Raw genomic sequence first — 25854 nt, 5'->3', positions numbered from 1 at the left:
GGGGTTTCACCATGTTGACCAGGATGGTCTCGATCTCTTGACCTCGTGATCCACCCGCCTCGGCCTCCCAAAGTGCTGGGATTACAGGCTTGAGCCACCGCGCCCGGCCTAATAGAAAAGTTTAGCCTATTTAACATCTGCCACCATGTGTGATTCACCCAGCTTTCTACTTGCCATCAGGAGACTCGTACAGTCATTCTTTCTCTCTTCGCCTGTCTGTTCTAATCAAACACCCACACTGTCTACTATACGTGGTTCATGATCTCTCCAGCATGTTAAAAGTACTCTTTCCTAGTTTCTAGGACCAATAGGAAATTTGCCTTACTTTGTCTTCATTTATTTATTTCAATGGACATTTTGGACCAGGAGTAGAGAGTGAGAAGAGTTGAAAGTCTGCGTTCAAAGTGACCATTTTTGCCCCGTATTGGGTCTCAGGTTTTGTCTTTAGCAAATAATTTCCCAGTTGATACATCCCTCTCTCCTTTTCACCTATGCTCACCCTATGATGCCAACCTAAGTCACGTGGAATTCCCCAACCAAATCTATGCCCCGGAAAACCAAACCTTGGCAACAGATTACTTTCACTTTTTTAAGCTTGATTATAAATCAGTATTATTTACCTTAATGGCCAAAAGTTTCTATATTAACGTAAAACAACCTATGATTGTTCAAGTCCATTTCAATGCACAAACCCATCACAGGTGAAACTTGGGCAGAATTAATTGAAAATGCAAATGGAGATTTACATGGCATTTCTTTGGTATAAGCCATTACAGAAAATTTGTTCCATAAAACGAATTAAGTGAAGCTGTTACTGGTGCAGCCAGCTACCGATGGATATATATGGATTCCAAGAGAGCGCTGGGACTCTAGAAGGGCAGCATAAAGGGCCATGCTTCTGATTATAGAGTCACTTGTGACATTGGCCTGCCTTATACAAAAGGACTCACATTTGATTCAAAATGCAGGTCTTCATCAAACTGTAGATGATTTCTTATTAGTTATTAAGAAATACCAATGTATGTATGCTTTTCCTATTTTACAGATTGCCACAAAAGCTGATTTTCAGTCTTCTCAAATGGGTCTACTGGGTAATTTTGACAGGGTAAATCTGTGATTAAATAAAAAGGAATGACCTAGAGAAGAATTCAGCCTGATTTTCAGGACAGAATTAAGATCACTTAATTGAGGATAAAAATATTAAATAAGTCTATTTGAATGAGTGAATTATCAGAAGATAATGTCTACTGCCTGACATGTTTTAAGACTCTAAAAGGTGCTTAGTGTTTTCCAATGCAGACTATGTTACTGATTACAAGAGTACAGGAGCAACGTGAAAATGAGTAAATATTAGAAGTCTTCAGATTATAATGCATTCCAATCTCAATTTCACACTGTTTTTACCCATGGATATCTTAAAAAGTATTACATATCTACAAAACTTTTAAAAAGTATTGCATATCTATGTAACTATATAAATATTTTTCTAGAAAATATTGAAGACAAATGAAATATAAGGAAGGATAACCCATTGGCCCATATTCTTTCAATTATGATAAACATCTAAGCATATATATATATATATGCCTTGAACAAGTCACCATCAATAATAAATATACTTATAGGAATTTTAAATGAGCCAGTAGTCAGTTATCACATTCACCCTGATTAAAAAGACATAGTGAATTTAGAACAGGCTCTTCATTTAACAGACTTAAATGCATTAGCACATTACCATTTTGAGTGAGATTAGATTAAAAATTAAAGTATATTCTATACTTTATACTTAGACATTTAAAAATATAGTTTGCATTTTCTCTAAAAGTGTAAATCAAGTTCTGGTTTATGACTTGATAAAAGAAAATGAAATCTCAAAAAAAATATTCACATTCTTCTTCAAGAAATGCTATTTTTGTTTTTATACCTAAAATAAGGTATTATTGATTATGGTTCCATAGCCTATAAAGATTAGAGAGAAATACCGATAAATCAATTTTTTATGATTCTCTCATGTTAAAAACAACAACAAAAAAAAAAAAAAAAAAAAACAGAGAAACAAGTCCTTCTCCTAAGAAGCACACAATATGAAATCTACAAGTGTGTTCTTTCATGCTTCATTCTGGGAGTTTCAACCAAGTCTTCTGGGAAGAGGCTTCTCTCTTACTAATTTGCTTCATACTGGAGCCAAAACTTTCCTCCTAGTCAACTGCTCCAATATCTCTACCTCCAGGTCAAAAATCTTCAGTGGCTACCTGCCAAAATAGTAACTGAGATCCCCCTCAACCTTTCCTGGGCTGCCCACAGCCTGCCCCACTTCCCCTCCACGCCCACCTTGAGCTCCCAGAAGCCGGGCCCCTGCTCATTCTCAGACATGGCCTTTCCCCTACACCTCTGCTCCCCTCATCCTCTCCCTGGACCCTCTGTTTAGAATGACCCTCATTCTTCACTTCACGTACCACACACTGTCCGTAAGCCACTCATCCCTGACCCAGCTCAAACTCCCTGCTTCCTGTCTTCCTAAACTGAAACCCAACCCTCCTACTTCCCACTGCCCTTTGTCATTCCTATGGCACTTATGTATGTATTTGGGTCTTATGCCTTTATTGTACAGGTGCCTTCTCACAACGTATGTAACTTCTCTTCAACTCTGTGTCCCTCCTGCCACCCCCCTGCCACTCGGCACATAGTACAGTGATTACACCAAATAGCCTCTTGATTCCTGCTTTTTGGAAGATATATACTTACTAGTTACTCACTGTGGCAATATAACAAACTCTTAGGAGCTCAGGCTTTAGTATGAGACCACCTAAATTCAAATCCTGTCTCCATTACTTATGAGCTGCTGGATCCTTTCAGTGCCTCAGTCTCCTCATTTGCAAATGGGCATCATAACAAAGCCGGCCTCATCCAGTCCTTAGAGAATTGATGACTTAGAACATGCTAAGTGCACAGCACAGAACTTGCTAGTTCACTACTCTAGCATAAGCATCACTCAAGAGAGATTAAAGAAAAAAAACTAGATCTAAATAAGTTAAAACGCACTCTCTAAATCACAAGTTGAATTGTTTGAAAATAGAATGATCCATGAAATAACTGAGAGTGTTTACTTTGCCAGTTAAATTGAGGGTTGTGGCAATTTTAAGATCATATTTATATCTAATACTAGACAGGGAATCAATTCATTTGCAGAGGAATGTTGTAGGTGGGTCACTGAATTTCAGGAAGAGCCCACACAGACGCACTAGAAGATGTGATCACTTTCCTGATTTATTAGTCAAGGAATTGGAAATGAACTTGGATGGAAACAGCCAGGGTGAACGGCAGCAGGTGAAGCATCTTATTCAGTGCACTATGCCAGGAGTCTCCAAAGTCCCTGAGAAGAATGGCCCAGGCTGTGCGGCTTTACAAGATGGAGACCTTGCAGATCAGGGCTTATTCCTGGAGGTACCACAGCACTTTTATATTAGAAACAAACAAAACCAAGCACTTCCTGGCCTGAAACCTTTTGTGGTTTCCCGTCCCCCACTATGAAAAAGCCAAAGCCCTTCAACCATTTTCACTTTCACATCCTCCAGAGTCCTTTCCAGCTCCACCCTACCCCTATATCCTTTCCTGTTCGCCAGCAGGCGCACTTGATCTATCTCTACTGGCTGCCTGGCCATTGCTGGAATTTGACAGTCAAGGTCCTGCCTCACAGCCCTTGAACTTGAGAATTTCCTGCCTGGGAGTGATTCCTTGGATATCCACATAGTTCTCTCCCTCATCTCCTGGCTAGTAGTTGGAAAAAGGTACCTTTCCTCACACATATTTCCAGCAACCCTCTCCCTCTTTACTTTTCACCAACTAACATTCTGTACATTGCTTTTGTTCTGTTTATGCCTTGTTTCCTGCCACTATAATACAAGCTCCAAGTAAGGAGGGAGCCTCCCTCTGGTCACTGTTAGAGCACTATCACCTAAAACAGTGCCTGGCACAAAGTGGACACTTGATAAATATTTGTGGAACAAATGGATGAACAGGAGATCATAAGGCAGCTTATGACCAATCTGAAAAAAAGTACCAGTGGGGTACTGCTTCTTGCATTTAAGCCAGGTCATTCATGAGACACTCTACCTTGTATTTTGAAAAACATGTTTTGAAAAATGCATTAGTTTAGGTCAGGGGTTCTTGACTGGAAAAGATCTCTGCCCCACTTAGAATCTCTGGCAATATGTACATACAAATTTGGCTGTCACAGCAGGGATGTGGGCAGGTGCTACTGTTATCTCGTGTGTAGAAGTCAGGGAGACGACTGCACACGCTGCAAAGCACAGAGCAGATCCATGTAACAAAGAATGTCCTGGCCCAAAATATCAATAGTGCCAATATTGAGAAACCCTGATTAAGCTGGAGGTAATTTCTTAGATCTTCTAGGGTAGGAGGGAGAGAGGGAAGGAGAGAGGGAGGAAGAGAAGGAGGGAGGAAGAAGGGGAAGTAGGGAAGAAAGGAGGGGAAGGAGTGAGGGAGGAGAGGAAGGAGGGAGGCAGGGAGGGAAGAAGGAGAAGGAATGAGGGAGGAGGGGAAGGAGGGAGAGAGGAGGGGAGGGAGAAGGGGAAGGAGGGAGGGTGGGAGGAGGGGACAGAGAGAAAAAGGAAGAACCACTAACCCAAGCTAATGCTTTTTTACAAACCAGATCCTTCAAAATACAAGGTAGAATGTTTTGTGAAAGCCTAGTTTAAATGCAAACCATCACATCTTGACTTTTTTTAGGTTGCCCATAAGAAGGGGAGAAGAGAAAGAAAGAAGGGAGGAAGGGGAAAAAGGAAAGCAGGCAGGCAAGCTAAGTCAACTGTTGGTACTACAGAAAGACCAAACACACAAAACTTTTATGTACAAAACAGAGGGAGGTTTAAAAACAACAAAACAAAACAAAACTCATGTTCACTGAGCAAGGAATAAAAAAAGTGAGATGGGAAAACTGTCAAAAACAGTCTTTGCTTCTAGTCTCCCAGACTTCTTTAAACTGTCCCCCACATTCTGGTTACATGTATTCTCATGGGAATAACTGACAAAGTTGTAATAAAAAAGGGGAAGGAAATCCCAAATTGCCGTCTCCTTTCTGCGAGCTGCTCGGCTGGTGCCAATGGCTCAGAGCATGTGGCAGGAGCCAGCCGTACCAGGGAGCAGATGCTCCAGACAGGCTCTCTGAGTAACATCAGGGATATGAGAACTCCGGGAGAAATTAACCAAGCGTGCAAACACAGAAGGAAAGAGATTAAGAAGTATGGCAGTCCTCCCTCTATAAACATGTGAGCTAGGCTAATCTCATGGTTAAATTACAGAGTGCTCCATCCACAAAAATGCACAGATAGCTTGGGAAAAATAAAGTTTCACTGGCTGATGAAGACATAAAAAGCCTAAAACAAATTGTGTTAATGGTTGGATGAAAAACTGACATTCTTCAAAGAGTACATTTGGTAGAAACATTACTGTCTAATTAAGAGGTGAATTCAATCCCCATTTTTTTCCCCGTGTAAAGTCATTCTTTGGTGCTTTCTCTTCTGAATTTTGTAGGTGTTTTTCCATCAGCTTTCCCTCTTCGCTGACCCTGGTGCATTATCTTTTAGCTGAACTGCCAAAAACACTTTTCCTTCTCCAAGAAAGGCTCTCTGCTTTCTTCCACAAAGCATTTTTTAATTTTGAGACCAAAAGCAAACATGACTACTAAAAAGACAAATCGAACTTTTGGGAAAATAGTCTTTAGAAGAACTGAGAACAAATGTGCAGTTACCAACAATTAATCTTTAAGGAAATGTGCAGTAAGGAGGTATAAAGAAATGTATGTGTGTTTTTCATTAATAAACAGAATATCAGTCATTCATCTATGTTCCTTGTAACCAAAGACAAATTCCTATCTTAGGGTACAGAGACTGAAAATGAATTGAAGAACTGGTTAAAATGTTTTGGTTAAATCAATATTGGACTGAAACAGAAAAAAATTACATCCCTTTATATCTGAAACTACTGAAAATACTGGATAAGAATGAGGAATAAAACAGTAGTTTCCTGCTATAGTTAGGAGAATTTTTCCCCTAGATTGACAAAGCAACTCTAGACTACAGAAACTCATCAACTATAAAATGACTCACAAATTGTTTATTAATAAAGGGAACTTACGGACAGCAAGGGAATGGCAACTTTTCCAAGAAAATCTGGGGGTTTATCTCCATCTTCATCAAACACTGTCACTTCCAAAACATCATGGATATCTTTAATGGGACTGTAACAAAAATACCATGTATTATACACAAAAACACACAAGTGAAGTCTGTTCCATGAAGGTCTGGAAACACTGTTTCACTAATTAAGTCTGTATGTCCTTAGAGTATAAAACTACCATTTAATTAAATTCCAAAAATTAAATCAAACTGAATGTATTCCCAAACCTTCCATCATAGAAGATTCAGACATCCATACGAAAAAAAAGAAGTCAACTTTTTTACTGTGACATTTTTCAAACAGTATACCTATACTCAAGTGTAGGACTTTTAAAGAAACAAGATAAAGAAAGAGAAAGGGAGAAAGAATTAGCAGGGTGTCAAACCAAAGTAATTTCAAAAAAGCTTCCAAATGAGAGGAGTTAACATTGTTTAAAATTAAGAATTACCTTTAAAATAAAATGGTGGTGAAAATCACTAGACAGCCCCTGTTGCTGAAACACAAAATACTAAAAATATCCTAAAACTGTTTTTTTTTTTTTTAAATACTGACCAGAAGCCAGACACCAGGGACAATGAAAAATGGAGCCATGGCCATTGGCAAAGTGTTAAGGAAACAAGAGACTCTTAAATCTGGCAATTGGCAAAGCTGTTCAGCAGAGTTAATCCATTTCTTATAGATCCTTGGGAACTTTCTACTAATACGATTAACTCTACTCAAAATAAACTTTATTTTTTCATTCATAAGCATAGAGCATTGATTTAGCTTTGTGGAGGCAGATCACCATTTCACCCAAATTCAACAGGGGCCTCCCCTCAACGTTCAGGTGCCTTGAAATCTAAAGCAAACTGAGATCTTAAATATATCCAGCCTCCTAAATGCCCCAGTTTGATAGTGTGAGCAGAGAATCACTGTGGGATGGGTCGCTCAAATAAACTGGAGCATAAGGAGCCTTTGGGAGTCTCTAAGGAGTCACAAACAATCTGTAATTTCCTAAAGATTTTGGCAGAATATGAGGCTCAGGCATTAACATAATCTTAGAACATAGAAGGTCCTTGAATTTAAGGCAGGTCTCCATTAGTAACTTTCCTTAACCCATGAATGAATTAATCTAGAAATATGGACGTTTCCGTTTACTCATAGATTAATTTAGTCATTAAAAGATCTACTTTACAAATGCCTCCTATACCAGTCCTTTGCAGTTTCAAATGATCTCTTCTATCATTAACACCACACTCTATAAAATGAAAGAATAAAAGGTTTTCAAAAGAAAAAACAATAAAATATACTCTTTGCCCATAAAAATGGACAGAAAATTCCACTCAGGAACCCTAGACTACCTTCCAAGCATAGTAGGAATAATTCCAGAGGCTAAGGCACTTACAATGTAAAAACTTTGTTCCATTCAGGGTTGAGGTTTTTGTAGACAGTATGCGTCTGAAGTCGGTCATTGCCTAACTCCAACAGGCAAAATGGATCACTCTTCCCTGGAAAGATAACATCCACATTGGTCAAAGACAAGTGAATCTCAAAAGGGACAGAGGCAATGTAAACAAAAGTCAGATAAAGTTGTGCTTCCTGAAAGAGAGAAGGCAAGACTCCTTTTCCAACAAGTTCTGTGGAGGCCCTGTGTGGGAATCCAGGAGACAGGCAGAGGCTACGAGTGTTGTACCTTTAGCATAGTAAACAGGTTAGAACAAACACACCACCTGATATGGTCTGGCTGTGTCCCCAACCAAATATCACATTGAATTGTGGCTCCCGTAATTCCCATGGGTTGTGGGAGGGACCGGGCAGGAGATAATTGAATCATGGGGGCGGTTTCCCCCATACTGTTCTCGTAGTAGTGAATAAGTCTCGTGAGATCTGATAGTTTTATAAGGGGTTTTTCTTTCACTTGGTTCTCATTCCCTTTTGCCTGATGCCATGTTAAGACATGCTTTTCGCCTTCTGCCATGATTGTTAAGCCTCCCCAGCCATGTGGAACTGTAAGTCCATTAAACCTCTTTTTCTTTATAAATTACCCAGTCTCGGGTATGCCTTTATCAGCAGCATGAAAACGGACTAATACACCACCCAAGATCAAACCTTGAAAGCCAGTGGCCACACACATTTCACAGGAGTGGGAATCCATTTGGCATGACCGTCCATTTCTTTGTTTTTAAAATGGAGCTCATCTCTGTTTCCTTCCTAAATTCTCTTTAAGTCAATCTGTATAATTACTATTCTATAACTGGAAACCTATAACTTACAGGCTTCCACATGGCTATAAGAGGAAGTGAGAAAAAGTGTAAAAATGGCTCTTTAGGAGTTAAGCTCTGCTCCTACACAAATGGCCAAAAACACTCTTGATCCTGAACATTCAGTACACTATGAAAATATATGAGCTACATTTTTGGTGTCACAAAACAAACAAACAAAAATGCATAACTCAATAAAGGTCAGGGTTTTTAACTTACCAGAAAAATTAAGCTCATCTTTTACTTCTCACCTCTTCTCTTTCCTCCCTATCTCCCATATTTGCACACCAAAATAGGTAAGAAAATTCCAAATCCAAAGTTAGACCTAGAGTGTTACCAAGCAAAAAACTCACTTCCCTTTTGTTGGGTTTGGCGGAGGGATCTGGAATTAGAACTGTCAGGAAAAGAATGAATGGCTCCATAATGTCCGTAGGACATTAATGCATTGCCTGTCTCTGCAGCACACTGGCACTTTACAAAGCGGTGCTTGCTAAATTAATTGGGGGCACAAGGACAGATGCTGTTCCAACAAATGACCAAGGAGTCCCAGGCCAGGGCCTAAGCCAGAGAGTGCTCAGGCCTCTTGACCTGCTGGCCTACCATTCAGGTCACTGAACTTCCATCTAATTCACTTAATAACCAGGAGCTCTGAGGTACAGCACATCAATAGAGATGCTGATATGTGCAGAAGCCTGCATGAAGATTATTGTTTAAAAAGGGAGGAGAAGAAGAGCAGACACATGGGTGAAGATCAGTATTAAACATCAGGAGATTCCACTCAACTGACTAGTGGCCTGGACACGTAGATGCCTGGCCAAAGCTTTTAAGTCAATGCTACTATTTCAGTTACTAGTAGACAATGTTCAAGCCATAGAAATAAATAAATGAGTTAGGGTCTTCGATTGCAAATAATGGAAATGGACCCTGTCTACATGTAACAGAAAGGAAATTTACTAAAATAGTATCAAACAGCATTCCAAATTCCTACAAAGGCTGGAGAATCAGGCTAAAAAAACAATCACTATAAACCAAAGAATACTTAAGCACAAGAAACTCAGCCCATATTTCACACCAGGAAGTCTGTTGTGGCCTCTGCTTCCCCAGAATACTGGCTCCACAATTCGCTTCCGATATTAATTCTCTGCTCCTGCTTCTTTGCCTCATATAATGCCAGTGCAAGAACTCCGGAGCATGTGTTACAAAGCCAAGAACCCTGGCCTGAAGTGCCAGAACTCACAAAGGGAATACTGACTTTGTAGCTTCTGTGAATGAAAGTGGGCTCTGACCTCTTCTCCAAAATATACAATGGGAAATGCCTCAAACACGAAAGGGTTTTTAGATGCCGGGGAGTAAAAATCAAACATAAAAATCCATCTGCACCCACAAATAGTCTGGTGTATGTAAAGACGGGTTACTCTGGTCATGTGATTTGCAGGGGAAGAGGCTGGAGTTAGCTGGGAAAGAGCCTACCAACACACAACAACCCATTTCGGTTTCAGTCACTGTGAAGAAGAGAAGACCACGTACTTTTGGCTTAATGCTCAGGTATACCATGCTTGATTTCTCAACCCAGGCTGAAACAGCTACTTAACCGCTTGTCAGACTATTAGTAGGTGTCAGCGCTGCTCCTCCAGAGACACCAGCATGACATGCCATCAGCAGTTGCTCCAGGGAAACTGTCTGACACTTTTAATGAAAACCCTGGGGTTACTCCACAGCACGGCAGAGTTGCTGCCTGGTCCTGTTGAGGCACAGGTGGGCCCGTTCTGTGGCTCCCGCTCTCTCAAGCAAGCCCGCTCTTAGCTGTCCCAGCTAATGAGGAACAGACTTTCCTGCAGAAACCAGGAACTTCAGTTATGTGTCTCCAAGGAGCACATTGTACCAACTCTCTGAAGATAATTCAGTCAAAGCTCATTAAAATGCTGCATTTATTAATATCACAGAATAAACAGAGAAGAAAGAAGAAACAAAGACATTAAAATGTTTATAGAGTACACACACTTTATGGGTTGATTTCTCTTAAAAAGTTTCAGATAGATGGGGACTCTGAGTAAAATTTAAATAACAGACATTCTTATTTGAGATAACAATGATCTCTCAAAATAAATGAAATGTCCAAATGCTCAGCAATGGTACGACAGAAAAGCACAAGGTAGACTGACATACACACATTTGAGGCTGCGCCTTTCCTCTTTGTTCCACCCATTTCACAGGTAAAACATCTAGATGACCCCCTCTGTGTCCAGAGGCCACATCATCTTGACACATTTATGCCACTGACAATTCAGTTTCACATTGGGGTCTAGCACTTTGTATTAAGTAGCCTTTGCTATTTTGAACAATGTGTTAAAATTTATTTGTATTTCTTGAATGCTAAGTACGGGAGATTAAACAGTTTTACCTTTATAACAATTACAGAAGCTGACTGACAAATAATAAATGTATTACAAGAGTCATATCATTCATTTGATAATTTTTATTTTTCAGATGGAGTCTCGCTGTGTTGCCCAGGCTGGGGTGCAGTGGTGCAATTTTGGTTCACTGCAGCCTCTGCCTCCCAGGTTCCAGCGATTCTCCTGCTTCAGCCTCCCAGGTAGCTGGGATTACAGGCACACACCATCATGACCTGCTAATTTTTGTTTTTAGTGGAGACCAGGTTTCACCGTATTGGCCAGACTCGTCTCGAACTCCTGAACTCAGGTGATCTACCCAAATTGGTCTCCCAAAGTACTAGGATTACAGGCATGAGCCAGTGCGCCTGGCCCCTTTGATGACCATTTATTAAGCACCTAGCTTAATAAATGTTTCCTAGCACTAAACCGACCCTGATATACAATGACCACCTAAGTTATTACCTGCAAGGGACTCTTATAATGGCCTCTGCTATTCTGAAAATGCTGCCCTTTCCAAGAAAACTTTCCTCGTTCTCATCCCACAGCAATCTGACTTGTTTCCATTTCTGATCTCCAGTTGTGTCTTGTCCTTACTTCTCTTATATCCCATATTTGTAAATTTCCCTTCTGCAGTCGGCATGCAGATTCACTTAAGGGTCCTCATGCAGGCACACCCAATATATATATGCCCTTACCATCCCCTAAGAAGAGTGCCATGGCCCAGGACAGAGGGCTGCAGTGAAACACAGATGAGAACATCAAAGTTCAGAGAAATGTAATTTGGTTCAGAAAAGTTCAGAAAGATTTCTTAGTGGAGGAGACTCTTAATCGACGTTTACAAGGGGAGTGTTTGAACAGCAGAAATGGATAAGTCCTTCTTGTGGAGATGGGACAGATCAAAGCATCAAATATATTAGGAAGATATATATATTTATATATATATGTTCCTTTAAGTTCTGGGGTACATGCGCAGAACATACAGGTTTTTTACATAGGTATACACGTGCCATGGTAGTCTGCTGCATCCAACACCCCATCATCTACTTTAGGTATTTCTTCTAATGTCATTTTCATGTCTTATTCCAGCCATTTGTTTACAAACCTTACTATCAGAGGCAAATAGCCATCATCAGGTAATGTAAGATACAGGTGGATAGGTACAAAGATGGGCTTGAAGACCATGACCAGAACTTTTCATTTCATTCTAGTCACCCAGCAACGAGGAACCATGCTAGACAGTCCATACAAGGGGTGGAGCTGGAAGAAAGCATTTCTGGGCCAACACAATTCCTGAAAATAAGTATGGAGCATTTGAGCTCAGAGAGGCTTGGAGAAGTGGGGGAATAGCAGAGCCATTCCAGATGAAAATTTCTAAAACTCTGTTTTCATGTGTTATTTCCAATCCATTTCTTTACAAACCTTATTATCAGCTATTGGAGCACATTTTCATTGATCAATTCTGGAAATCTCTACTTTCTATCAGTTTACCCCACATAACCCATCCTGATCTACCTACTGCTCACCAACTCTTCAGTAAGGTTGGCATCTTTCCTCCACTCCTAAGCTCACCAGGCTGCCCTATCCTGTCCTGTGCACAGAGTAACAAGGCTCTTTTCTGCTTCCTACTTTCCATGGGGAACAGCTTTTCCCTCTGTGCCCTTCCAAACTCCTTGCTCTCCAAAAGAAGAAAAGAAACATAAACAAACAAACAAACAACAACAAAACCCAACTAACTTCTCATGCCTAGTTTAACCTTGTCTTCTCTGTGAAATTTTCTCTGCAGCCTCCAGGAAGACCCCAGACTCCCATGATAATGAGTTTGGATATTATAATGCCTCCTTTATCATAAAGGAGTACCTGTTCATATATTCAGCTACTACTGTATGATCCTCAGAATGTGCAAAGCACCATGCTAGGAGCCAAGAGGGCTTTTATAAGAAGATAAAATGTTGATCTCTGTTCTTCTAGGCCTAACTTTTCACATATGTCCGGCCTTTCCCAGATGGGTCCTGGCCTTCTCTAAGACAAATAACAGCTTCTTCAGCATCACACAGGCAAAGACCTGCTCACTTTGCTGCGACAGATGTCTAGAACAAGGGGCAGACAGGTCCATACTAGGACTACAAGAACAGCAAAGGAAGAATAGAACTTCACCTTGTTGAATGTTATTTAGCTAAATCTCTGATAATCCTATATTGTAAGACCTAGAGCAAACAAGATGAGTGACATGAGAATGCTTCCTTTTTTATTATTACTTTTTAAATACAGACAAGGTCTCACTCTGTTACCCAGGTTGGAGTGCAATGGTGCAATCATAGCTCACAGTACTATAACCTCGAATTCCTGGGCTCAAGCAATCCTCCTGCCTCAGCCTCTATGGCTAGCAAGGACTACAAGGACATGCCACCATACCTGATTCATTGATTTTTTTTTTTTTTTTTCTTTTGGTAGACACCAGGTTTCCTCATGTTGACCAGTCTTGTCTGGAACCTCTGGGCTCACACAATCCTTCCTTCTTGTCCTCTTCAAGTGTTGAAATCACAGGTGAGTCACTGCATCTGGCCCTAAATGTTTTCTTCTTCTAACTGCACTTCCCTGCTACTTCTCAAGCCCCTCAACAATATCATTATTCACTGATCTTGTCTAGCATCTTCCCATTTTCATTCTCCCCTCAAAAATCCCTGCTCCTCACAGCTGCCAGAATAAACTTTTTTAAGTTGATATCAGATCAGATCATTCCCTTAATAGTTTCCCAGATTTCTTTACCCAGCTCCTAAGTTCCTATGTAATCCAGTTCCACCTAAGACATGAACATCCTCTCCCCTGAGAGGCCCCTTTTTCTTTCTGTCTTCCAGTCTCACTTGCTTTCTTCCAGGCCTCTGAAAAAGCTGGGCAGGCCCTGACACATTGCCGTTTCCTCATTTTCAAAATGTCCTTTCCTTCACCTCTGCTGTGCCAACTCTTCCTCATGTCTCTATTTGACATCTCTGCTAGAACATCACTTCCTGCAGAATCTCCACAACCTTATATAACCCGTCTTGATCTACCCACTATTCACCAACTCTTAGCAAGGTTGATGTCCCTTCCATAAGAATTAACACCATGTTCTTGACCTTAGTAGTATAATTGAAATCAGGCAGCCACTGGTTACATCAGTCACTCCATATGACATCAGGAACCAATTCCTCTTTTCCACTATGCCACCAGGGAAAATCATAAGGTATCACATAGGAGAAGTATATTTGATAAATAAATTAAAATCTTAGTAAGAGGCCATTCACTAACATGGAAGTGATTCCTTCTCTTAATTCTTGGAATGCCACAAATGAACTGAATTGATTCACCCTCATGGTACCATTAAGTTATAAACCACTAAGTCTCCCACATATTCCCAAACTTTGCATTGACTACAGTCCATGTCCTCTGGCAGGCAGATGAAGTAGACAGCCTGCCAAAGGCAGATTTATGTAGTTTTTCTGTGTTTTTCCAAAAGCTGGTCTTGATTTGGGCTAAGCTATCCACGAGGATCTCATGCAAATTAAAAACATTCAATCACGACTACTGAGCTTTCTAGAAATTGCAGTTATAGTCATCCCTTTGAAAATAGGGCATCTTTAAGAGACGAAGTATTGCTATGGATACAGCTTCAAGAGACAGACAATTAAATAAAACCATAATATGGGCATGTGGTTTAAAACTCAGTGAACAGTAACTGTGAGACTATTCCTCTTCTGACACAAGCAGTCTTATGTTTCAAAACAAAAACAGCAATATAAAAAAACTTGTAGTCACTATTATAATTTACAGAAACAACTCAAAACTCAGTATATAGTACATGGCAGAAACATTTTTACTCTAATGTGGGGTCTAAGTGCCCTATTTTGGTCAAGAGTTTAACCATAGTACCTTTTTGTATAACAACAACAAAAAAGATGAACACACTAAGCTATTTTATACTGATAAAACTATCATTCAGATTATCAAAATGTGGAATTCAAGCACTAAAATAGTTCAGTGTGAGAATTTCTCTTCCATGAAGCATATTTTTTGTCTTCATTTTAAGCAGGCAATAGAAATAGAAGCAAAAATAAACATCTTAGAGTGGTAACTAGATTTCTAAAAGTGGCTAAAGAGATAAAAGTGGTTATCAGTTTATATGTCTGACATAATCTAAAATTAGGGAAATTATAAATAATATGTCAACAAAACAATAACCTATACAATTATTCATGTATCAAATATACTGTAATATAATGCATTTCATAAAGAACGAGAAAAACATTAAGAACAAAATATATACCAAGCATGTTCATTTAGAATTTGATATAACCCTTAAAATACCCATGAGGACATGGAGGCTTAGAGTGAGCCTAAGGCCAGCACGTGGGATAACTGAGAATAACACGAGTTTCTGCTTCTGTGTATCTTCCATATCTTTATACATAGAGATTAAAATGAGAGGCAGCTACCATAAAAACAAAAGGCAAAAATATGGGCGCTGATTTTTATCTTCAATGAAGAAATCATTGAACTGGACATTCATTTAGTTAAGGCTGAGTCCAGGACCCATGGAAAAGACTCATGCACGTACCCAAGGAATGCAATACTTTATTGCAGTTATAGCTCAGATCTGTGTGTGGGACAGACCAAGAGCTCCTCCTAATGGCATAGCCAAGGAAACAGTGAACTGGAACTGCCACCTCCTGATTTTGAAGAAGGTCTCCATCTATCTCAAAGGGACACACCACCCCCTACACCTGATGTCCTGCAGTAGAGGAGAGAGGGTAGAGTGAGGATTGGGCCTTCTCTCAGGGATCACTAGCTCCCTAAGGGTGTGTCTGTTCACCAAGTGTGGTGCTCGATGAATATCTGTTGTCAGTTACTAGCACTATCCCCAAGCTGACTTTCTTGAAGTTGAGAAATACTTAAAAAGTGGTAAAAGAAGCTATTTCCTGTTCCCTGGAAACAGAAGGTTCTGGAATTAAATGTATCTTTATTCTCCTGGATCAGGCAATTGTTACAGTCCTTAACAAGCTTATTAAATAAAGATACTTTATAATACCCTGGATTTCTTGCATGGAAACATGTTTATTTTTTCTATGATAGATACTTTGAGAGTATGCTAATTTGGGAATTATTTCATTTATTAACAATGGAAACAGAAAAGGGTCCAACTGACGCCCTTATTATCAAGATATCAAGAGGATCCAGATATATTTGGAAACTTTTCATGATGGGTGGCTGTTTCTTCTGTTCGTTGGTTGGTTTGTTTTTACGGCAAAGAGTGCCAAAAAGGTCTCAGAGGTGAAATAAAAATCCCCATGAGACTATGGAAGGCAAGCAACTCCAAACTGTGAGTCAAGGTGATATTTCCAGTTTTGTTCCACCATTGCCTCCTGATAATTCCCTAGCTTCTCATCATCACATACAGATTATTAGAATAATGGAAATGTAAAAAATGAAGATGAGTGATAAGGTTTTGATCTATGTTCCTATACAAATCTCATGTCCAGGTGTAATCCCTAATGTTGGAGGTAAGGCCCAGTAGGTGATTCAATCATGGAGGTGGATCCTTCATGAATGGTTTAGCGCCACCCCTTGGTACTATCTCCTGAGAGAGTTCTAAGGAGATCTGGTTATTTAAAAGTCTGTAGCATCCCTCATCCCGCTGGTCATGCTCCTGCCATGTAAGACTCCTGCTCCACTGCTCCTACTTTGCCTTCCACCAGGAGTCAAAGCTCCCTGAGGCCTCCCAAGAAGCAGAAGCTGCCATGCTTCCTGCAAAGCCTGCAGAACCGTGAGCCAATTGAACCTCTTGTTTTTATAAATAATCCAGCCACAGGAATTTCTTTATAGCAATGTGAAAATGGATTAAACCATAGAATCGTGCTATAAAAATAGAGGATACTGAAGCCCATACTGCATTATGTTGTTTTGTGCCGTTATGTCACTTCATATCCTCCCACACCAAGCTAGGTGTGGAAGGCTGCTTTGATTGCTTTGTTGCTACTCTTGGCTTGGTGAGTTGAAGAAAACTCCCATACGTTTCTAGTTCCCCTATTATGCCAGGATTCTGAATGGGCAGGGGGCATCCTGGGAGAAACAGGGTAAGGGCCATGAGTGTGAAGCAGAAAGAGACTGAAGAATGGTCTCTTGCCTTTGGAACATCCTTTATGGGGAAGGAAGTAACTTACAATCATTATTTTAGAAAATAAAGCCAAAGCTTAAGTAACAGGAAGGTAGCTATATGAAACCACATTTTGATTCTAAGAATGCCAAGGAAGAATCATTGATTTGGTGTGGGCTTGGCATATGCATACGCCAATGGTGGCCATGATGGTTTCAATTCCGGGTGCTGAATTGACCCCCATACATTACAATTCTGGCAGCTTTCAGCAGCATTCTACCAATTATAATAAACCTACCCTGAACAAACTGCACACATGTGCTGAGCATACCAAGACAATTTTCTACTCTTCATTGGCTGATCTCTCTCAATGGGTAAGATAGGTGTTGTCATGTCTACTGAAAGGTGTTACAATCTGGACTGAAAAACATTTCAATTCTCTAACAATTTTCCCATTAACCCATTGTTTACTATATTCTCTTTTTACAGTGTATGAGATCAACTTTGTATTTTCTTTCAACAGTATTAATTAATTATCAGATGTGCCCCTGGGGAGCCTACTTTCTCTCTGGGCCTCTACTGTAGCTATGAAACCTGCTACATTGTCCATTTCTCAGCACTGTCCAGAATAAAATGTTTCTCTTTCTCAGTTAATCATTAGAATGTGGGTTATTTTCTTCTTAAAGTACCTAAGTTTTAAGACTAGCAGTAGCTGAGTGAAATATGCTGGTCTCCTCAAACATTACACACAGCTATTCACCTTGAGCCTCCAAGTACAATTTATCATTTGTTTCATGAATCAAGGCTGTGGCCTGGTTTACTACAAAAGTAATGACATCAGGCTGCATCACCTATTACTTAAAAATGTTAGGTTACGCTGGGCACAAGGTATTTGTGAAGCAAATTCCTTAAAAAATATTTGACAGGCTCTTCTACTAGAATAACTGCTTATGGCTATCCATGTCTAATGATGGCATAGACCTGAGAAAAAATATCTTTCACCAGTTTTAGAGAGATAGGCTCCAAGGGAAGATAGATTACTTAAGATTCTTTTAATAAAGTATTCTCTCTCATAAACAAATGTCAGAAACTCTAAAAAATGACAAGATATTTATACATTTAAATTTATTAATAGATAGCTTTAATCACAATAAAAGAGCATATTTATAAAAGCACAATTTAAAAAATTAAATATACCTGTTTATACATCAGAGAATTAAAGCCTTTATCATTTGTAAATATTGTAACACTGGCAATGCACATACACATAGGCTTACTTATATCTTTGAATACCTTTGAAAATGTATACACTATTTTCCTTTATAGATAAAACAACTTTATGAGAAATAAATTTACCTTAGTGTATATATTTTATCCTAATGTTCTAAAATACTAACATTGTAATGAGTATTCAATTTTTACAAAGTTTAACTTCTTGTTATGACTATATAATCATACATCAATAACAACTCACAAGGAATAACCTTCCAATTTGATCCCAGTGGCTTGAATGACCCATATTTTCTTTTTCTAATTGTTATTCGAAAAGAGATGGATAGCTTTAAAGTTAGGAAACTACTGACAACAGAGTTTCCCATATGCATTCACTCTTCCTCCCAAGGGGTAATGTCCCTGTGCACTGCAAACAGTAACTATGACCTCTGTATGGACTCCTGCTGAGACCGATCCCCATGGACTTTTGCGTTATCAGGATTCCTGAACCTTAGGTGAAGCTAAATTAAAGCATCAGTTATTGTGGTTACTTCATGTTGTTTTCAGAAACATGCAATTACCACAAAATAAAAACATATGATAAAAGAACTGAAAGAATGAAAGGTTTCCTTTTGCACCATGTTGAAAATGACCATCATTCTTTAGAGATTGTCCCCAGTTATCCAGGGTAAATGCATTTTTTTTTAATTTGTAGGTAAATGCTTTACTCCCTGAGCAATTGCAATAAATGAATGCTCATTTATAAAGTAAGGCTTATACTTATACTCATTTCCTCTATACCCAGAAAATGCAGAGTACAGAGTAGAAATAGTTACTTATTTCTTCAATGTTCCTGGCACTGACAAATATGGGTAGTTTTTCTGGTCCTGATCCAATGACACTGTTGAGGACTGTTTTGTTTTTTACTACATACTTTGAATTGATAGCAATAATGATAACAGCAATAATACCTGATCCCCACTATGGGATACGATCGCTAACCTCTTAGAGGTATTCATTGTTACCTCGCCATAATCTGAATCCATTTCTTTTTTAACATAGAGAAATTAAATTACAACTATCCATTTTGTAGCCCTAAAGCAGTGCCTTGGTTGAAACCCTGTGGGGGATTCACACAGGAGCCTGACAATGTATAAAGAACACAGACTGTGAAATTCAGTTCTAAAAACAAAGATCATTATGGTCTAAACACATGTTTAGCTAATGACAAATCACTTTTCCTCAATTCACAATAGCAATAATTTTCTCATAAATGCAAGAATAGTAAAACACCAGGGCATTCAGTCGAACCACACACAGCATTATTTCATTTCTAACTACTGCTTTTTGTTATGGGAATTTGTTGGTACTTCTCTTCGTCCACTCCAAAACTGTCTACTGAATACCTTAAATATAAAACAAAATAAAAACATTTCTCCCCAAATTCTTCTTCCATATTTACACACTCTTTCTTCAGGTACTCTCTCCTCTTCACTTTAATAGTCAAAATACTCTGAAGATGATACACTGGCCTAAAACAGTCTTTACAAAAACTAGTTTTGGGGGGTTTATGGAGGTACTTGATAGGACAGGTTAAACAAATTAAATTTTTCAAAAGTGTTTCCATTAGCCAGGTGGGTTGGTAGACATCTGTAATCTCAGCTACTAGGGAGGCTGGGGCAGAAGAATCGCTTGAAGCCAATTGGTAGAGGTTGCAGTGAGCCAAGATGGCACCACTGCACTCCAGCCTCGGTGACAGAGCAAGATTCCATCTTGAAAAAAAAGCGGGGGTGGAGGTTTCTACATATGGATGTTTTTGTAAACAAGCCTTCAAAAATACTTTTAATGCATTACAATTAGTTGCTGGAAATATATATATATGTATGCAACTTGCAGAAATAATTTTTTTTAATGCTGGAAGGCATTTAAAGTTCTTGGAGCTGGAGACATTTCCCTAGAGAACAACAATTGTGCATTCAAAAAGTGCTGCATGTAAATGATTAGATGGAAGTAAAAATAATTATCTCCGGAAAACTGAGAGGCAATTATAAATGTGCTGTAGGGATGACAGAGCCAACAATGTAAAAGGCACCTGTGAAATGTTGACTGTTTTCATAAAATATAAGTAAAAAGAAAAAGGTCTTAAGGTGAGATTATTAACATTTGCAACAACACTAGTGAATTTTAAGAGTAATCCTGAGGCCAGGCACAGTGGCTCATGCCTGTAATCCCAGCACTTTGGGAGGCCAAGGCCTCAAGTGATCCCAGATCACCCAAGGTCAGGAGTTTGAGACCAGCCTGACCAACATGGTGAAACCCTGTCTCTATTAAAAACACAAAACTTAACCCCATGTGGTGGCACACATCTGTAATCCCAGCTACTCAGGAGGCTGAGGCAGGAGAATAGCTTGAAGCCGGGAGACAGAGGTTGCAGCGAGCTGAGCTCATGCCACTGCACTCCAGACTGGGTGACAGAGTAGGACTCTGTCTCAAAAAAAAAAAAAAAAAAAAAAAGTAAATCATCTGAGTACTTCACCTACAAGCCTCAAAAATTCTATCTTCTATTTGGCCCAAAAACCATTTTTTGATCTTCTCGCTGGCCAGGATCATCTTATAGAGTAGTCATTTCTATTGCTTCATTTTTGAGCAGGGTGAGAACATTTTTCTTTTTCAACTAAGTTTCCAAAAAATTCTGTAACATAATGTGCTTAAAATTAAAGTTCTCTTTTCCAGCAGTTCAGCTTTCTCAAATTCAAGTCTCAGAAATTTAGAGGTTGTACAAATATAGTGAAATTGTTCCTGTCTAGAAGGAAGAAAAAAGAGTAGCCCACATTGTAAAAATATGAGATATATATTTTTTAAAAACCATGCAATCCCAAATCAATAGATAGAACCATGCTGTAGAATACTCTTTGTATTCATCAATTTACTTGGCAAATAGCATCTGTCATGGAGGCGGCTAAATTGTTAGTCAGCACAAGGGGGTAATTTGGCAATGAGTGGGGAGCCGCTGTCAGACACTGGCGTGTCCGGATTACTCTACGTGTGCCAGAGCATAATTCAGCACAAAGCATGTCTGTGTTGGCCTCTTTCTAAAAGTTCAAGTTAGAGAAGCACCAAGAGAAACTTCCTATAAGACAATGTCAACCGCAAAGTGGTCCCAGGGCCTAGGCTCTGGTCACTGTTGCAATGAGGTGCCAGCCAGATCTGACTTCCAGCTCAGATTTATGATCTATGTGAACCATTCAGCACACAAAGCAGCGGAGAGGAAAGGTGAGAAGTCGAATCGCTGTCATTTGAAGTTACATAGGAAAGCTTGGCCAAAATCTTGATTTACCAAATAAAGAAGTCATGACTTATAATCCACAAAGATTTCTGAAGCTCAATAGACCTGAGTATTACCGAATCAGCGTAAACTCATTTAAAAGAAATGACTGTGTAAAAAAGGTACATTATGTGAAAGAAATTGCTCAAGTCTGCCTCTTTTTTGCTATGACTCTATTTGAAGGATCATGAGTATTATATACATACATCTACTTATTAAGCATTTGCTTTCCAGGGGATTGTTTCAAAGCAGGACATAAATAAAGATGAATTAGAAAATGAAAATGTTCTGTACCTGAGAAATCAGCTGCTAAGAGATCTGCTGCCTTTAAAACCTTCACTTGTAAAATGCCAACATCTTTCATGTCTTTCAGGGAGTTCTGTAAGCACTGAGGGTTGAAAAGGAAATAACAAATGAAAATAGCTTTTTTAATATACTACTTAATGTCATAAAGTCCTATAAGAAGTACATACTAGATTTATCTTCCTTTTTCTCATGAAATCTTTAAATTCCCCAAAATATATAAGTTAACAGGATAGTTAGGCACTTTTAGCAGCCAGATTAAAAGAAAAGTGACTGAGAATTAATTAACTACAGCTTTAAAATAAACCAATTAGAAGCACATATAATCTACTTTTAACATCGCCCCCTGGTGATAGCATAGATATCCCACTGGGAAAATGTGTGGGTAGAATTACACTGATGCTCTTTTCCCCTCTTCTTTCTCATTAATGCAACTTTTAAATCACTTTAAAACACAACATTATTCTGACCTAGTTAGTACAAACTTCATGGATACCAGAGGATTAAACTTGGACCCATCATAGATAACTATTATCACTGGAAAGAGAGTTGGGGAGGAAACAGAATGAATTTTCTGGTCTATGTTTTGGCTAGTTCATTGAATTAGAGATTGAACATCTATAATCATCCTGGAATCATATTTACTTTAGCCTTGAGTTTGCATGAGCTGAAGTCTGAATATATCTACTAATCATTCTTAAACACATATAGCAATATTTGGACGTTTATATTCATGGCATCCTTAAGAAATCGTACATGAAAGAGACCAGCAGATAAACTCTGTTCTCATACCTCCAGAACGCATCTACTGAAAAAGATAACTGCCTCAAAATCTTCGGACATGCTATTTCTGTCATTAGATAGCCAAAAACCTGTGATAGACCCCAAGGATCTATAAAAGGCTATTAAAATACTTGCTATTTAGGCATTTCAGGGAGAATAACACAAGCTTAAGAACAGTTTGCCTAATATGCATCGTTCCTAAAAACATTTGAAAGTTTTCTCCTATTTCAACCTAAACAAACAAAATGATTAGTTTTTAAACTAAGAGAACGCATTTGAAATGAAGTGCTTTTACAATTTAGAAGTGGAAATGCCTTTTAAGATAATCTGTTCTTCCAATCTAAAACACAAATCCAGGGGGCTGTAACTTGTGCTATGAAACAGCATTTGTTCCCTCAACGTGCTGGCCAGCTTGCTAGCTGAAGAAGCACTCAATATTTCTATTTTAATCATAGCCTCTTCAACTCTTTTTTCGATGACTACTCCTCAAATCCTACAGCATTCTTTAAAGCAGGCGGTATCTAATGTTACTTTATAAATATACAAAACTCCTCATGAATTTGATAAATTTTTCAACTTATCCATTGAAAAGCTTGGGGAAAAGTTTTATTTTTCACCATTAAATTTTAATTTGCTTACCTAATCAGAGAGAATGTTAATAGTGAGTTGTGTCAAACCTCCTTCACAGTATGCCAAGCTCTCATGTGCAATCTGCATTGACAATGAGCTATGTGGCTAGGTCATGCACTCCCGAAGATAAAGAATTATTCAATTAATCAATACATCTACACAGTGAAGGATTTTGAAAACACTGAAGTTTATGCTGAGAATGATATTGCCATTGAATAGGGATTCATCTTTGCTTCATTTTCATGCCACTTTCCTAAAACATGCCTTCCCTGTGTGGCACTAAAATAAACATATCGATTTATAAAGAAGATAGGATAAAAGCAGAATGCAAATAAAGGCACCTAGAAAGCCAGGGTACAAAAAATAAATAAAGAGGACACAGCCATTTCATTTAAAAATGCTGAGTGGACTGTTAAGGACATCGCAACTACTTAGGGAGAAATCACACACTGCTCTTATCATCCAGAGTAGTTCAGATCAGCGGTCCTTCATGTCCACCTAGTGCTACTGCTTGACAAGGCATGAGCAGGCTCTCACTTGATCCTAAGAAGTCCTGCAAATGTATCCATAACATTGCAAACATTAATGGCTGGTAAAGTTATTTGTGAACTTACATTAAAAGTCCTATTTACACACACAGACCGGCTAAGCAGGAGTCTGCTTCCCTGAGGATTTCAACATTCTCCAAAGACTTGCTAAAAGCTAAAAATTCAGAATACCTTGTTGGCTTTTAAAAGAGCAAGACCAGCTCTAATTCTACTGCCACCTTTTCACTAATGCATTAACCCCTAAGTCTGATGTCTTGTTTTATGACATACACTGAAACTTGGGACAAAGATCTCTTTTGATGCAGTTTTTCAATTCAGACATTTTGTTTTAATAAAGACTGTTTTAAAAGAGAAGGTGGGAGGAAGGGTAGTGTACAATAAGGTAAAACACTCACATATCGCTGGGTGATCTGCTTTCTTTCGCTGGGGTCTGCTAACGGGCAGACACACAGATCAGAGACAGAGACCCCCGCACAAGGCGTAAGTGTGACCAACATAAGGAGAGCCCCCAGACAGCTGTCCAGCGGCAGCTCCAGGCAGTTGGCTTGCTTCAGAGGGAGTGCTGAGATATCCACTTTACACCTGGAAAAGTTTCAGGAATCAGACAAAGAAAAGTTATTAAGTCAAGGCCACTGCAGTACCTCCAAAGCACCTGGCTTTTACCTCATCATCCCCCAAAACTCACTCTGTCTTGGTCTTAGGTGTATTAAGCAGTGAAGGTTGCCCCAACTCATAATGCTCCCTCCCAGCCTAACACACTCTAAAATTAAGGAGAAGAAGAAGTCCAGAAAAATCAAAAAGAAGGCAGCATGGGCAGATGGAAAATGAAAAGAGAGGAGTAGGGTCTTTGCCAAATAAGGTCTGCAGAAAGATAAGATCAAAAATTAGGGAGAAAGAAGTTTGAAAGCCTAAGTCTTATGGGTGAGCATTCTGTGTGTCTTCCCTGGGCTGTGTCTTTTATGAGTAGAGAGAATAAAGGATCATAGTTCAAAACATGAAGGAAAAAAAAAAAAGACAAGAGAAACACAAGTAGGAGAGGGTTAATGGAGAAACCGGTTTCTTCCTGATGAATGCCAACTGGTGATTTTTTACTTTAAAAAACATGTTAAGGTGTTTTCCTAATAGGCACAGTTCCACAGGGTTTCCCCAGGTGGGTTTCTTTCAGACAAATGGAGCATGAAGTGCTGTTGATTGATCCCATTTCAGCAGCCCTGCCAGGAAAGGCTGTACCCATCTGCTATAAATTGTATGTTTTCCGCCTCTTAACAGCCAATGTTCTGGGGATGTTGAAAACCTCAAACACATTTAAATACAGAAGCAAACACCAAAAAAGATGACTGAGGTGCTAGGCCATTTATTTGCCTTAACACTGACAACTCTGGGTTTGCCTGGACCACACCTGCTCTGTTTATGTTTGCAGGTGGGTGAAATAGGTGGGGCTGAGTAAACTGGGGCATGGTATTCCCAGACGTCATTTTTTACATTCTCCTTTACCCTCCGTAATTATAGAATAAGATGAATATTCAAGACCTCAGAAAAGGATGGAACCACCACTGCTTCCCAGAATGAACAATAAGGATAGATTTTTACCCTAAACCATCAATGGACTTTGTACGTTTGCAGTTAATTACAAACAGATAAATGAACATGCTATATAAAGTGGACAAAAACTTCCACTTTAAGAAATTTGAGAGAAAGCTTGCAATCAGTTTCCCCAATAGATATTATATTAAAAGACTCTGCTAGACTTTAAGATTTTAAAATATTTTATATACTAATATTGCCTATATAATTAATTATAAGTGGGCATTTATTTCCTATTTACCAAGAGTGATCCAAATTATAGGAGGGAGTGGCTATTAGAGCTTTTGCATGTCATAAAGTCATCAAATTTTTCTATGGGAGACAGATTACAAAAAAAAAGTATTTTTAAGAAATCCTCTGATTTGAATCAAAACAATTTTTCTGTATCAATGTGTTTAAATTGTATTACTATCTATGAAAAAATAGGTTATTAAATATTTTTATTACATAAGCATGATGCAAGTGGGAAACCAAATTTGCTTTGAAAGAAAGAAATGTCAAGTGCTTTACG

General features: G+C 38.9%; 1 protein-coding gene across 15 annotated transcripts in view; it reads right to left on the bottom strand.

Moving 5' to 3' along the window:
* MCTP2 (multiple C2 and transmembrane domain containing 2) overlaps positions 1-25854 on the bottom strand; it is a 264268-nt gene that overhangs the window by 100232 nt on the left and 138182 nt on the right. For all 15 annotated transcript variants that reach the window (XM_037734928.1, XM_037734892.1, XM_037734897.1 and 12 more), the window contains 4 exons: positions 24155-24341; positions 21790-21883; positions 7583-7685; positions 6157-6259 (listed from right to left, as the gene is read on the bottom strand). In XM_037734928.1, the coding sequence (XP_037590856.1) occupies positions 6157-6259; positions 7583-7685; positions 21790-21883; positions 24155-24341 (487 nt within the window). The remainder of the gene's footprint in view (positions 1-6156; positions 6260-7582; positions 7686-21789; positions 21884-24154; positions 24342-25854) is intronic.

The sequence above is a fragment of the Cebus imitator genome, unplaced genomic scaffold (genome assembly GCF_001604975.1).
Source record: "Cebus imitator isolate Cc_AM_T3 unplaced genomic scaffold, Cebus_imitator-1.0 Scaffold19, whole genome shotgun sequence".
In the NCBI taxonomy this organism is placed as follows: Eukaryota; Metazoa; Chordata; class Mammalia; order Primates; family Cebidae; genus Cebus; species Cebus imitator.
This window is presented reverse-complemented; position numbering and strand designations above follow the sequence as displayed.